Source organism: Notothenia rossii (genome assembly GCF_949606895.1).
Source record: "Notothenia rossii genome assembly, chromosome: 1".
In the NCBI taxonomy this organism is placed as follows: domain Eukaryota; kingdom Metazoa; phylum Chordata; class Actinopteri; order Perciformes; family Nototheniidae; genus Notothenia; species Notothenia rossii.
In genome coordinates this window covers 10,022,277-10,038,334 of record NC_136912.1, presented here as the reverse complement: position 1 = coordinate 10,038,334, position 16,058 = coordinate 10,022,277, and the positions used below count along the sequence as shown (strand labels likewise).

Below are 16,058 nucleotides of genomic sequence, written 5' to 3'. Positions count from 1 at the left end.
TGATGAACATTTGAAAACAAAAATAATGCTTACAAGTGTAAATGAGCCGGATTTTAGCTTTGAGCTAATTTCCATCCGTAGTCACGTCGCATACAACATATAAGAACATGACATTTATATACATAGCACAAATAAATACATGATATGCAGAAAGAGCATGCGCAGCATACAAACATTTACCACATGGCAGTACAATGTAGCAGCTATGATATATAAAGTGCAAGATAAGATAAAAGTGCTACATAAAGTGCAAGAGGAGATATATAAAAGTGCATTTAGTGGAGATTGCACGGATGTTTGTTGCTCAACCATTCTTTAAGTTGTCCTTTAAAACTATTGAGAGTGGGACAATCCCGTATCTCAGTTGGGAGGCTATTCCACAATGAGCTGCCTTTAATGGAGAGTACATTTTGTCCAAAAGTGGTCCGTCTGTGGTGGACTTCACAGTCTCCTCTGGTGTCTGACCTAGTGCAGCGTCCAGTGTGTTTTTTTGTGGTTGAATTACATTACATTACATTACATTGCATTTAGCTGACGCTTTTATCCAAAGCGACTTACAATAAGTGCATTCGACCAGGAAGATACAACCTTTAAGAAAACAGAATCATATAAGTACATCAGGTTTCATAGAGCCAAACATTTCAAGTGCTACTCAACTGGCATTTAGAAAGCCAGCCCTTTATTAGTATATAAGGGCTTTGTTAGTAATTCTATCGCTCGAAGTGGAGTCTAAAGAGATGAGTTTTCAGTTTGCGTCGGAAGATGTGTAAGCTATCTGCTGTCCTGATTTCAATGGGGAGCTCATTCCACCATTTTGGAGCCAGGATAGCAAACCCACGTGTTTTTGGTGACGGGAACTTGGGTCCCCCTCGCAGTGCGGGTGCAGCGAGCTGTTTGGCTGATGCAGAGCGGAGTGCACGTGCTGGGGTGTACGGTTTAACCATGTCCTGGATGTAGGAAGGGCCAGATCCATTCGCAGCATGGTACGCAAGTACCAGTGTCTTGAAGTGGATTCTAGCAGTTACTGGAAGCCAGTGAAGGGAGCGGAGGAGCGGTGTGGTGTGGGAGAATTTGGGAAGGTTGAAGACCAGACGAGCCGCTGCATTCTGGATGAGCTGCAGAGGTCGGATGGCACATGCAGGTAGACCAGCCAGAATTCCCCTAAGGGAGGGAGGGGGGGGGGGGGGGGGGGGGGGCCAGTCCATGTAAACATTTATAAAAAAAACACATCTTTTTAAAAGACTTCAGCGGGAAGCATCTACCATTAACCCATTCATTTAAACTTCCATCTTGTTTTTTCTTATTGTTGACCCAAGGTTTAAGTTGCCAGTGAACCTATTCCCTGACAAAGCATTGGCCTTTAGTCAGACCACAATGGAATATGTTAACGTACACAATTATATTAATAGTATATGAAAAGACAAAACTTTTTTGTTTACTATTTTCTCACTGATTAGTAGTGATGCAGATCCTTTATGTGACTCCAAGTAAAAGCTCTGGCTTGAAAATGTCACATAAATAAAATGTAGTTATGGTTATGGTTTCTTACTTTCCTCCACTGACACTGGATATTAATTTCAAACACGATTACTTTTGATAGGTAGGCTACAGGTTGCGGATACTTAAGTTGCTGTTATCTAATTTTGGCCACATTAGGGCAGAAAACAAAACGGTCTTAATACACAAAATGAACATGGTATTACATTTGAATAATAATTTACTGAAAAAGACAGAATAAAGAAACAAATAATTGGAAACTGCACCCATCATTAACAAGTATCACAATTAAATAATAATTTACTAAAAAAGACAAGAAAAAGTTATCATTGAGTTTTATTCAAGCTTCATGTAATTGTCAGACTTAATCTACCTGATTTGAATACAATACATGTATTTATTAAAAATATATAATTGAAAATTCTAACATAAACCACGTTAAAAAAACTTACAAAAATTAGGCTGTTATTTTGGTTTGAAAAGTCAACCGGAAGTACAGACACTGCTTTAGGTGGCTAGCAGCTAAAGCTAGAAAGGTTATCATCAGAGCCAAACGCTTTTTTAACTTAACTCATGAGTTAGGGGGCATTTATTTGACACATTATGAGGAGATATTGAGCATGAAAATGAGAGAGAAGTAGAAATATATCCCTGTCTTTCATATAAACTTCTGTCGAGGGACTACTTTTTTTTACCTGAGGGGAAATCAATGCTGAGGTTGGTCAAAACGTCTATTGTCTGTTAAACGTTAGCTAGCTGGAATAGCGAGTCTTAAACATGCAAAGGTAATGTTTGCAGATAATTACCGTATTATTTTCACGTTGAAAAGTATAATGGGTATGTCGCAAGTCGCAACTGTTATTTGTTATTGTTGATAAGCGTCTATAGCTTAAGGGGAGGCAACCGTTAGCTAATTGCTAATATTAGCGATGCTAGTGAACGTCAATGGCTAGCAGGCTAATAACAGTTTCCTCAGAAGGTGGTCGCTGACCAAAGCGCTGGTCATCTCCTTCAGAGGTCAAATACTGGCTGCTGTGCTGCAGGGGAATCCTCATTACAATGGGTTAATTACACAGACTAACAGGCTTGACAAACAGGTTGCTGCTTAACTTAAATCAGTATTAATGTGAGATTTAAAGGGATGTAGAACAAGTGATTGCCATTAAGCTAGCCTTTGAGCTAACAAGGCTACTCAGCTGACATTCACTTACAAGCACTGTCAATTATTTTTGATAGTGAGCACCATGACAGTTCCAGTGCTTATAGTGTTGCAGCTGAAATGCATATTCTTTTTATAACATGTGTTTAATCTTTTAAGGTAGTCTGTCCATCAGATCAGGCCCAGCCATGTTCACACCCCCCATCACAACAAAGCATCCGCCCTGCTGAAGTGTCCTTGAGCAGGACGAAGGATGTCTTCCAGGGTGGAGGCTCTGTTAGGCAGACACCAGACACACATTTCCCCCAAAGAGATCTGGTGCATCAGGCTGAATATCTAAAGCTAAAAGGAAATAAAAACCACAGTCACTGAATTCATCTTTGGGTACTTTCTTTATAACTGACACAACACAATACTGCTTAAACATGAGATATAATACTTGGTTGAAATATAATAATCAAATGTATTGTGTGAATTATAAAGATATATAAAGCAATAATTCACTGTTCATGTCCAAAATATGTCACAAATGTTTAAAAATAATTATTCAACCAAAATTAGAATACGCTTTAATGTGATATTTTGAATAAAATGTGAATAAAGGAAAGTCAATTTGTATATTGTTCACAGTCGGATTAGTCCGTCAAGGCAAGTTTGGTTCATGCTAATTTGAAATAATGTGTATTATTAAGTATTTTATCTGACAGTTCTATGATTCACTTCCAGCCTTTGAGTGATCAACTTGGCTTGCAAAATATGTTTTATATATAAACAATCAGCTGTTGTAAATGTTATTGTAATTCCTGTTTACTGACTCTTGATTTGTCACCTCTTAAAAGGTTGTATATCTGAGAGATGGGCTCTGAAAACCCAGAAGACTTTGGACCAGCTGTGACCCTCGCTGAGGAAGATGAGCAAGAAATTGGAGGCCTGATCAACTCCGATGGAGAAGAAGTGGAATACTCAGATCTCAGTGAGCAAGTATTTTGTTACACCAACATATACACTGAGTGACAGAAACGACCGAGGTATCTGTACATTTGAATACAAAACAATGCAACACTTTAGTAAATACTAGCTTTGTGAAACGTAATAATTAGAGTTGACTCTGAGTTTTTGTAGTTAGTGGTGGGCCCCTGCATGTAAATCACATTCACAATATATTAAGAATTCCTTCTTATATAATACTTAGCAATACATTTCAACACGGTAAAGACAAAAAAAAAGAAAAACAGCAACTGAAATAGAAGTATGAAAAATGACTTTTACGTAAGGTTTTATTTAATTTCTAATTTTATTGTAAATCATGTGTAAAGATTGGAGATTTTATTCAGGAAAACATTATCATACCGACCCACAGATTACTGGACCTCATTACATGGCTGAACAAAATAAGTATAACTGTTTGATGTGCTCAGGGACTTACTATTGTCTCATCTTTTTTGATCAAACAGGAGAGAATGACCTCCCTAGCACTGAACCTGCAGAGTCTCCCTCCAAGACATTCGATCAAAGCGAGAATGAAAAACTGTCGTCCCTTCACAGCTGCTCAGTTTGTGGGAAAGACTTCCCGTACGCCTCTAAGCTTCAGCGACACCTACGCACTCACTCAGGCGAGCGGCCCTTCCCCTGCTCCATGTGTGAGAAGAGGTTTCCAGAGAAGGGCTTGCTAATGATCCATGAACGGGTCCATACCGGGGAAAAGCCCTTCCCATGCACTTTCTGCGAGAAGAGATTTGCCAGTCAGGGTGAGCTCAGGCTGCACCGGCGGACACACACAGGCGAGCGGCCGTATCACTGCTCCATCTGCCTGAAGAGCTTCTCCCGACACTGGCATCTGAAAACGCACTTAGAGGCGATGCACTCGGAGGTTGTAGCGGGCTTCGTGAGGAAGAAGTTCCCGTGTTCGGACTGCGATAAGAGCTGTAACTCGGCCGCCGAGCTGAGAGATCATCAGAGGACTCACACCGGAGAGAGGCCCTACCAGTGCTCTTTCTGCGACAAAAGGTTTGCCTTGTCGGGAACATTAGTGAGACACGAGCGTCTGCACACCGGCATCACGCCCTACCACTGCTCCGACTGCGGGAAGACGTTCGCACAGCAGTGGACTCTGACCACACACATGCGGACTCACACGGGGGAAAAACCCTACAGCTGCACACAGTGCGATAAGTCCTTCGTGGCTCCTGGAGAGCTCCGCAGGCACACCAGGATCCACACGGGAGAAAAGCCGTACACCTGCAAGGACTGCGGGAGGCACTTCTCCCTGGCAGGAACGCTCAGAAACCACAGAAGATCGTGCACACTGAACAAGGATGTGTCAGTAACTAGGGACGTCTCAGAGCCAGTTCAAGGTGTAGATGGAGAAGCATCCCAGCAAGAATCGCTCAGCAAAACCAGCCCTGAGGTAGAGGTGATACACAGCTATTTCAGAGTAACATCTCTGTCAGTCATTTATACATAGCTCCTAAACCTCCTATCTAGTGCTGAACCATTTGGAAATGATTACCAATTGCGATTATTTTTGACTGATTGCAATTGTTATATTATTTACAATATTGCATCATAATCCTCATTATCATTGAAGAAAATAGATCTTGGTTTGAGGAGGATCTGTTTAGTTAAGTCTGTAGATTTGTATGCAGCTTCAAAATACTTTATTCAAAAGGGTATTTAAACACATATTTAGGCCCCGGCCCCACGAGGACGATAACGGTCGTTTGCGTTACTGTTTAGTGTCATATAGACCGTTCTGCCACACTAGGACGACCGAATATGACAGTAAACAACTGCGGTAACGATAACGGGTCCCAAGGTGGATAGAACGGCATACGCAACGCTATGGGGGGGGTCCAACGGCTCCGTGTGTAGGACCTATACGATCATTTTGTGATAATGATGAGGCAATAAACCCGCCTCTCCCCACCTCTGCTGCTCACCCCCGCGTCAAAGTAAACTGCATACTGAATTCAGATGATTAATCTTTCTCTCGATATGGACATAAACGCGAGTGAAGTCTAAAGGCCCGGACACACCAGGCCGAAATCGGCCGTTTTCGTTAGTCGGACGACGAAGCGTGCCCTTTCGCCCAAACTCAATTTGGTGTGTGTCCCGCACCGTCGGCCGTGACACGCCTTATTTGGCCTTTCATGCCCGACGCACGGCCGTCGGACAAAGAAATCACTCTGATTGGCTGTTCAGCTAGCGAATCAGTGCATGAGAAGCGAAACGGTTGCTTGAGAATGTCTTGTACAAGCAACACTCCAATGGCTGATAGCTCCAGTACCGCACGAAACATGTTTTCGATGGACGAGATTGAAAATGGAACGCACACGCTATTTGTTGTTTGTTTATATCACGTAGTCTGTTCTTCTTCTCTGTCTTCATGTTGTTGCGTGTTTTTAATGACGAATACACACTACCGCCGACTGCTGGTAAGGAGAGTTATTGCCACTCACACATGCGCGATCGTACGTACTCGGCTCAAGTCTTTGCGGTGTGTTCCAGTGCGACACATGGCCAAGACGCAGGAGAACACGCCAATGCAACAGTCGGCGTCGGCATCGCCGAGTTCTCTGGTGACTGCTTGGTGTGTCAGGGGCCTAAAGGCCCAGATACACCGGCCCGAAATCGGCAGTAAATGGGAGTCGGGCCGAACATGAGCGTGGGCAGGCCCTATTCGGAGTGGTGTGCGCCGCACCGTCGGGTCTTTTCTGCCGACCTGACGCCTTTTCTTGCCGATTCAACATGTTGAATCGCCGTCGGGAACACCACCGGAAGTCGGACAAAGGGATAACACTGATTGGCTGTTCAGCTAGCGAATCAGTGCATGAGAAGCGTTAACGGAAGTGAGGGAGGTAAACAAATGATTTAAAATGGAAGATGGAACACACACGGATGGCTATTTCACCTCATCGGTTTATAGAGCTCCTGTTTGTTCATGTTTTCAATGGACGAGAGTGAAAATGGAAAGAAAAACGCTATTTGTTGTTTGTTTATATCACAGAGTCTGTTCTTCTTCTCTGTCTTCCGGTTGTTCCGGTTGTTGCCTCTTTTGAATGATGAATACACACTACCGCCGCCTGCTGGTAAGGAGAGTTATTGCCACTCACGCATGCGCAGTTCATACGTGCTCGGCTCGGATTTGCGGTGTGTTCCAGTGCGCGAAGTCGGCAAATAGGCAGGAGAGTCCGGCGACGCAACAGTCGGTGTCGGCATCGGCGACTTCTCAGGTGACTGGCCGGTGTATTTGGGCCTTTAATCTGACAGGACGGAGACACGCAGCTCTGCTCCCCTGCAGCTCCTCCCGCTGTGATGCAGCGGTGAACGGAGCAAAACACACACTTCAAGTGAGATCATCACCCTTAGCTATTTTAATTACCTCTCAAACTACCTAAACTAGTTATAAATATGTTTATTTTTACTGTCGGCCGGGTCACTCATTACTGGATCAGCTGCTGCTTGAGACAGACACTGTCCGAAGAGAGGGAGGAAAAAGAGAGGCTCTGTGTATTTTATTATTACATTATATAGAGTAGTTATTCATTTGTTTTAAAGCTCAATAAATAACAAAGAAGACCTTTGACCAGCACTTTTATAATTTTGTAGGGAAGATTTAAACTTTAATTAATACACGTTGACTGGCGAAAAACTGCCCGGTTCCCTCGGCCCCCACCGCGGAGAATAAACAGAAGGGTATAACCATGACACATGCTGCTTTTGTGGAGGAAGTTACAGCGCCACCTACAGGCTCGGCATATGTACTGCTGCTTTTTCCAGCGGTTGGAGTTAAGCGGAGCTGTCTCGTGTGGACAGGGTGGACAGAAACTATCCGGTGAATACTGCGTGTGGACGGAAGCTTTTTTGCGATTGTGTTAATCCTATGCGTTTTGTATGGGCTCAGAACAGTCTCATAATACACACATGCACACAGAAGGATTCACACTTGTATTTCCGGATCCACACTTGTGTTTTTCAATGCACACACAAATGTGTTCCTTTTCATATACATGTAAATAAAATCCAAATACAGAAAAAAGTTTTAAATGTGTATTTTTGATCCACACATATTTGTTTTCCGTTTAAAACCTCTGAACCTGCAAACACAAACCGCTTTCTGTGCACGGATCGCTGTGCATTCGTGTGTGGGTTTTTTGAGACTCCCCTGACGGTCAGCCGATTCGTACTTGTAACTTGTTCTATCTATACCCAATCAGATGTCTCCTCAATTCTAAGCCAATCCCATGAGCGCGCCCCCACGAGGGTAGATTTCTTGGGTTCATGACGTAGCGCTTCATGTACGCATTTTGCGCAGTCCGGAGCTGACAGGTCCATGGAGCCTGCCTGCAGGCGCTAATCTCAGGACACCTCCATTCTCAGTTTTCGAACACGAAATGCACGCAAATAAAAGCCTTTATATTATTAAGGTACAGCGCCACTTTCCGAACCATTGATGAATGCTTGTGTGTACACAAAAACGGCAGGCAAAACCGTTTTAAATGTGTGTTTCCTGTATGGCGAATACAGCTGCTTTATTTATGTCTGTATGAAGTTGTTTTGAGTGTGGAGGGAGCAGCTACAGGTTAGCTTAGCCTAATTGATCAGTGCACTACGAAGCCAGTGTTAGACAGTGAACTATCAACGGGGGGGAGCCCCGTTGACAGTCATTATCGGCCGATATTCACTCTAAATAGTTTGATCGGTGCTTTCTATAAAGGCCGATCAGGAGAGCTGGATCTGATTGATATGGACATAAACGCGAGTGAAGTATAACCGGATTCGAGAGAGAGATCAGATCAGCTGCTGGGTCTGACGGAGACACGCAACTCTGCATGATCACCTGATGCTCCGCCCTCTGTTGAGCGAGCTGACCGGACAGCGCAAAATGCGTATATGAAGTGTCCTGAATGCAAGAAATCATACCCTCGTGGGGGCGCGTTCATGTGATTGGCTTAGACTGGAGGAGACATCTGATTGGCTATAGATCTATACCCAATCAGATGTCTCCTCAATTCTAAGCCAATCCCATGAGCGCGCCCCCACGAGGGTAGATTTCTTGGGTTCATGACGTAGCGCTTCATGTACGCATTTGGCGCAGTCCGGAGCTGACAGGTCCATGGAGCCTGCCTGCAGGCGCTAATCTCAGGACACCTCCATTCTCAGTTTTCGAACACGAAATGCACGCAAATAAAAGCCTTTATATTATTAAGGTACAGCGCCACTTTCCGAACCATTGATGAATGCTTGTGTGTACACAAAAACGGCAGGCAAAACCGTTTTAAATGTGTGTTTCCTGTATGGCGAATACAGCTGCTTTATTTATGTCTGTATGAAGTTGTTTTGAGTGTGGAGGGAGCAGCTACAGGTTAGCTTAGCCTAATTGATCAGTGCACTACGAAGCCAGTGTTAGACAGTGAACTATCAACGGGGGGGAGCCCCGTTGACAGTCATTATCGGCCGATATTCACTCTAAATAGTTTGATCGGTGCTCTCTATAAAGGCCGATCAGGAGAGCTGGATCTGATTGATATGGACATAAACGCGAGTGAAGTATAACCGGATTCGAGAGAGAGATCAGATCAGCTGCTGGGTCTGACGGAGACACGCAACTCTGCATGATCACCTGATGCTCCGCCCTCTGTTGAGCGAGCTGACCGGACAGCGCAAAATGCGTATATGAAGTGTCCTGAATGCAAGAAATCATACCCTCGTGGGGGCGCGCTCATGTGATTGGCTTAGACTGGAGGAGACATCTGATTGGCTATAGATCTATAGCCAATCAGATGTCTCCTCCAGTCTAAGCTTTCATCTATGAAAGAAATTACAAGTACGAATCGGGTGACCGTCAGGGAAGTCTCAAAAAACCCACACACGAATGCACAGCGATCCGTGCACAGAAAGCGGTTTGTGTTTGTAGGTGCAGAGGTTTTAAACGGAAAACAAATATGTGTGGATCAAAAATACATATGTAAAACTTTTTTCTGTATTTGGATTTTATTTACATGTATATGAAACGGAACACATTTGTGTGTGCATTGAAAAACACAAGTGTGGATCCGGAAATACAAGTGTGAATCCTTCTGTGTGCATGCAGCATGTGTGTATTATGAGACTGTTCTGAGCCCATAGTTTTGCCGTATGCGTCCTCATGGGGCCGGGGCCTTACAGCCCGTCCACACACAGGCATGAAAAAAATCGTGATGCTGGGCGAGTCTGAAGCTTGGCGATTTTTTGCAAGCAACCCGACCAACAACCAATCACATGAATCTCCCGCCCCCGACATACAAAGCAATAGCGATGTTAAAACGAAGTAAACTGGATATAAACTCCCCAAACAGGCGAAAACCTACCAGTTTCACCCACTGTCTCTGCCACCTCCCTCCATGCCTGGTTCCTCCGGTTTGTATCCCGGTAAATAGTTCTGGTCGTAAAGAACCAGGTGATTTGCTACCGTAATTTCTCGTTTGGATTATGAGGAAATGAACTGCGGTCTGGCTCTCCCAGCTTGCACGCGGTTTGATCGGCTAGCGCTTGCACTGGCGGGATTTGCATAAACGGGATTTGATTGGCTGATGCCAGCTTCGCAAGCATTGGGAGCATCAAAAGTTGAACATTGCTCAACTTTTGATGCTCACGATGCTTGCAAAGCCATGCTCCGCTCCCCACAATGCAGTTCGGCGAAGATTGGAAATCTTCTACGTCACCCCATTCAAGTGAATGGGCGAAGCTTTGAAAGATTTTTTTCATGCTTGTGTGTGGACGGGCCGTTAGTCTAACAAATATTATGCTCTGCAATTTGAATATTACACGAATCCATTTTGAGATTTCGATGAAATAACACCTTAATTATGCAGCTTTACTCCTAACATGATGTTGCCTCTGTTCTTATTAAATTGTCTTTACAGGTGGCTGACAGTCAGAGTTCACCCAGTGCAGGTGAGCCACGCACCTCAGAGGATCTAACCTGTGACAAAGCAGCTCCTCGTGAAACTAAACTGCGAGAACCAGAAGACCGACCAGAGGACAGGGCCGCTAGTCCGCATATGAATGTAATAGTGAAGGAGGAGGAAGAGGAGGAACCTTTGTGTGGTACATAAACATGAGATTACACATTTCTCTCACTATCATTGTTTATCTTAAAGATGCCTGAGGTCTCATTCTCAAACATCATCAGAATGAAATAAAAAACTTGTTCCTACTTTCAAGCCATTGATCAGTGCCTTGGTGTGCAATTTTATAAGTAAGTATTTAATATTAAGTGTTACGTTTTAAAGCAAACAAGACATTTACTCTGACCATCTGTACTTAAAGGTAATAGGTAATTCACTTCAGAAACACTTTTTGTTATATTCCATGGGATGCTCTTAACATCCCGATAGCAGTGAATATATTAAATGCTTTGACAATAAATACATTTAGATTCAGATTTTTTCCGGTTGTGTACTTTCAAATTCTAGCGCACTCGAGCTGGTTTCTCCATTCTTACCCACCGTACCTTTAAGTTCAGTTTTGCATTCAATCATTACACATAGACAGGATTAACATCCAGTGCCACTTTTTGACATTCCCAAACAAGAGATGTCTTGGTTAGATAATCATGTGATTGCATGAAGGTACCTGAATGCACCAGTCAGTCTGGCATCTCAAAAGTAGTTTCATTAGCCCAAACACATTTAACACCTCCAACAAAAGTACAAACACAAATTACAACTGGAGTAATTTTCCGGCAATGTCCAATTTAGAATGCAGTCTTCTTGATATGGCTGAATAATCCCAACGAAAGCAAAAATAATAACAATAGTTTCCTCGCACGTAGCGCTAGGACGCTGTTGGGTCCTAGCGCTACGTGCTCGGGCCCTAATAAGTCCAAAGTTTCTCCGCAAAAAGGTAATCCAATTCAACCGAAAACACTGAAAATCTCCAAAAAGAAGGGACTGGCAGCCGAAAAAGGGAAATAATATTTGTAATCTCTCTGGGCTTGTGATGAGTCGATGCTGGTCCTCGAGCTCTTTGGGTGTCAGCTCCTAAAGCAGCCCTATAGTGTCCCCAACCTCCTCCACCAAAACCTTTTATTTAACCTTTTACAACAAACAATTCCCTCTCCCTTTGGGCCCGCCCCCTTTCCCTCACCTGTATCCAATGCACACCTGATTCCCCTGTCACTCCCTGAGGGAAAGCAGGAGGGGAGAGAAGGACCCACTAAATAGTAAGGACAGCAGTATATTTCTATTTCTCTGTCACAACGTTTCCACTTTTTCTCTCCAAATAGCTATTCTGATACCACAATCAAAACACTAAACACTTTAATTATTACAATGTTGATGGTTTTAACATTTAGGTGTTCTCTTGTGTTTTTAGAAGAAGCTCCTGAGCAGCTTTCTAGCAGTGAGGATTGCACCATGCAGGAGGAAACTGAGGAGCAGCGTCCGGAAACCAACGCTGAAATTAGGATAACAGTAAAGGAGGAAGCAGAGGAACTTGTTAACAGTAAGGGAATTAAGTGCATTTCAATTTAAATAGCTAAGACCTTGGGTGTTTCTCAATGTCGAGGACGCTTCCTTGGTAGGACATGTCCCTCCGGGTCAGGTCCTTCAGAAGCGAGGCAAGAATCCTTCCTAGCCTCGGAAAACGAAGAATGGTGGAACAGGCTAACAGGTGTGCGTCATATGCGAGGCCCCACCTTAAATGGAGCGCGATTTCCGCCAAAGATTTTGGAAATTGGTCCATGCGCAAAGCATTGTGGGGATTTTAAGACCGCGGAGGATACACATGTGCATCCTTGAAATAGTGGCTCTGGAGCAGCCTTCCTCAACATTGAGAAACACCCCTTGTCTTTAATTCATTTGACTGGGACCTTGTTCTAGTAAATGAATTGGATTAATATGTGTTTTCCCTGACTGAATTCAGCCCACCCTTTTCTCTTTTTACCCTTTGTTCTTTGATGCTGAGTCGGCATCCACACTCATCTGGGTTATGCTGGAAACACTGGCCGTTTCTCAATCGCGAGGATGCTTGCTTGGTAGCACATGTCTTCCAAGTCACTTCCTTCAGAAGCTGGGCAAGAATCCTTCCTGGCATTCGGAAAACGAAGAGTGGAACAGGCTAGCAAGTGTGCGTCATATGAGAGGCCCCGCCTTACATTTTCCGCCACAGATTTGGGGAAAGTGGTCCGTGCGCAAAGCATTATGGGGATTTTAAGGACCCATGTGCAGCCTCGAAATTACCCCCAAACCAAGGACGCGGCCTCGGTGGAATTCCATATGCTGGAGATTGGAACAGTCCTTCGGCGGCACTCAATGACGTAGTATGCTTGAAATATTGGCTTGGAAGCCAGTTTCCTCGAGATTGAGAAACGGCCACTGTTAGTATGAAATGTAGTGTCCAATGTCCAAGTGATTTTCTTTAAAGATTTCTGTCACACACAAACCTGTCATCACAGAGTCGGTTGGTTTAAAAAAGTGTTAAGGAGTTTAAATGGTTATTTTGGAAAGGATAGGAAAAATGTAATTTATTTTAGATTAAGCTAGCTAAGTAGCAGGCTTCTCATTTTTTGCCAATATTTTATTTGGCAGGATCATTCCCTGCAACTTAATTCTGAGTTCAAATGCATCCTTGGCTTTGGTCTGGACAATTCGCTTTTTATAAGCTGTTTTTATACTGTGTTTGTCTCACTACCAAAAGGTGGTTTCTAAGAAGAAGTGATAGAAAGTGGACTGTGTCTTCTTTCAGTTCACTCTGACTGACTCTTTGCTGTCTCTGACTGGTTTGAAAATGAGAACCCTGCACTTGTGGTTAGTGTTGATTTTATATTTCTTCTTAAGGCTCCTTCATTTCTAAACCATTTGACCACCTAGGAATATTTTGACTATGAAAAACATAAACATACAAATATTCCTTTAGGGTATTACTAAACTGTGTAACCTTGCATCTTCTGTAATAAACCTTTTATTTCTATTTTATATCAGTGGAACACTCCTGAGAGGAAAATCCAGCATTGTTCTGTTTAACTTTTGTTTAACTTTTACCCTTTAAGAAAGCAGTATAATAAATGAGAGATGCAGCATTCTTTCCTAAAACTTTACTATATAATGTCCGAAAATACAAAAACAATTCTATTCACTAAGATGGTGTCTTAAAATGTGTTGTTTTTTTAAGTCCAAATCGTTTTGTCTTTGTCTTATATGATATCAAATAGAAGAATAAGAAAATCCTCATAATTGAGAGGCGGAAAACTGCATTTTATTGCCAATTATTTTTCTGCCGATCCACCAATCACTGCAGCTTTTGAGCCGCCTGTCCTAGGTGGGTCGAGACATTCAGTGCTGCTTTATTTGCCCTTACATAAACTCACATGCACTTCCCTACTTGACTGGACTTGAATTCACACAAATGAGTTGAAGGCTACTAAGTGGATCATTTGTTTTCATCTATCTCTTTTCAATCTCGTGTCATGTTGTTGGGAGCCGTGTCTTACCATCCGCAAGGTTCAAATAAGTTATTTTCTTAAATCTTGGCTTTTTTTTAACTCGTCATTTCTGTTTCCACAGTGTCTGGAGAGGATCCTGAACATGACTCAGACAGCGGTGGGGAAAGTCCTCCTGGCTCCCCGGGGCAGGAACGGGGTGACGATCTGACGAAGAGCTCGTTCTGCTGCGGGCTCTGCGGCAGAGACTGTTACAAGATGTCCGCTCTCCAGATCCACATGCGCATTCACTCTGGAGAGAAACCTTACCAATGCTCTCTGTGTGGGAAGCAGTTCACCCAGAAAGGTCAGCTCAAAGGTCACCTGAAGGTCCACACGGGAGAGAAACCGTTCTCCTGCCCCGACTGCGGGAAGAGCTTCGCCCACTCGGGAGCGATGAACCGCCACCGGCTCACACACACCGGGGAGCGGCCGTACCACTGCTCCGTCTGCGAACGCAGCTTCAACCAGTCGGGACGCCTGAGGGAACACGAGAAGATCCACTTTGGGGAGAAGTTTGACTGTCCCCAGTGTGAAAAGAGTTTCACGAGAGCGTCGAGCCTCAAGAACCATTTCAGGCTCCACACGGGGGAGCGGCCGTACGGCTGCGACGTCTGCGGGCGAGGATTCAGCCGCTCGCAAAGCCTCCGCCTCCACAAGCGCAAACACCAGCAGACACACACCGAGGAGGACTCTGCGTTCAGTGGGAAGAACGAGGACTTATCACAGAGTGACGACAACTCCCCAATTAATATGTGTTTAGCGGACAAAAATGACTGATAATGTATTTATATAAACCATAGAGATATGTACCAGTAGTAGTGTGATTATACAACGATTTAAGGCAGGGAAACATGAGCGGAAAGAAGGGAAAGTAAGTTGAACTTTCACATAAAAAGCTAAAATATTTAACTCCAATACACACTTGTCAGGTGGTGTTCAGCAACTAACTACAGACAAACTGACCAAACTAATATTTACTACAAACACTTCCGTAGAAATGTTGGAAACTGTTCAGATGATACATTTTAGTGGACGTATTTACTCGCTTTTATCACACTCACCTATGTTAGTTGCGTCAAAATATCACTCCATTTAGAGTATTTATTGTAGTTCAAAAATCTAATTTAAGGTCTGTGATTTCAAATCTTTCCATGCAGTACTTGCCATTCAAAATAATGATGTGTGTGGTAATTGGATTAAAGAGTAATTATTTTTTTGCATCAGACGTTACCAAGGCCAATGAGCAGTCTACGAATCAGGTGAAACTGGAATTCGTTCTTTGATTATGAGATACCAAAATATAAAAAAATGTAAATGAAGCAGTGAGATTATAATGTTCATCTGATTGTTTGCCAAAACCATTTTTGCCTTATTGTTGATTTATCTGTGTCTCTGTTTATGCTACTCAACAACCACGTTATGAGTCAGGTTCACCTGGTTTGGGAAAGTCTTAAGGCCAAGTAAGTAACTATTGTGAAAAACAGAGTCATCCTATAAGGCTGTGAAACAGAAGGGTATAACTTCAAACCATGTCGATGGTAAATGTTGCCCGGTGCTGCCTCTGTCTAACTGTATTGGACATGTTATACTGAAGAATAAAAGTACTAAAGGCTGTTTTGTTTGCATATTTCTGACTGGAGGAGTTTATATACTAGAGATACAAATATGCCTACAACACAACAAGTCCTTCATATTTAATATATCAAATAGTAGAAATGCTCTTGTATTCTATTCAAAGGTGTACTGCAAAGGTAGTGCTAGCATTAGTATTAAGCCGAACTGTTTACTCTAGGTATTTTTCAAACTAAAGTAATACATTGTTTCAACCAATCTTACCTGGTTTCAACTCATCTTAAGCTAGTCCCTTTTCTGCTGGAGGTCAGGTAGACCTCCACCAGAGAAAAAGTCATCTGTGAAATTAAGTAATTGATGTTTGAC

The 16,058-nt window shown here is 43.2% G+C and overlaps 1 protein-coding gene across 3 annotated transcripts; it reads left to right on the top strand.

Moving 5' to 3' along the window:
• The first annotated feature begins 2,003 nt into the window (after window positions 1–2,003).
• Window positions 2,004–15,734, top strand: LOC307030304 (uncharacterized protein). Of its 3 annotated transcripts, none has more exons than XM_079666642.1 (6): window positions 2,004–2,214; window positions 3,496–3,629; window positions 4,111–5,063; window positions 10,561–10,744; window positions 12,014–12,142; window positions 14,203–15,734. In XM_079666642.1, exons 2-6 carry the CDS (start codon window positions 3,512–3,514, stop codon window positions 14,895–14,897), a joined length of 2,079 nt encoding a protein of 692 aa, XP_079522768.1. In that variant the 5' UTR covers window positions 2,004–2,214; window positions 3,496–3,511; the 3' UTR covers window positions 14,898–15,734. The 3 variants fall into 3 exon arrangements, with proteins under 3 accessions (XP_079522768.1, XP_079522766.1, XP_079522767.1); XM_079666640.1 differs by having other exon boundaries at window positions 4,111–5,069; XM_079666641.1 differs by lacking the exon at window positions 2,004–2,214 and adding an exon at window positions 2,820–3,040 and having other exon boundaries at window positions 4,111–5,069.
• The last annotated feature ends 324 nt before the right edge of the window (window positions 15,735–16,058 follow it).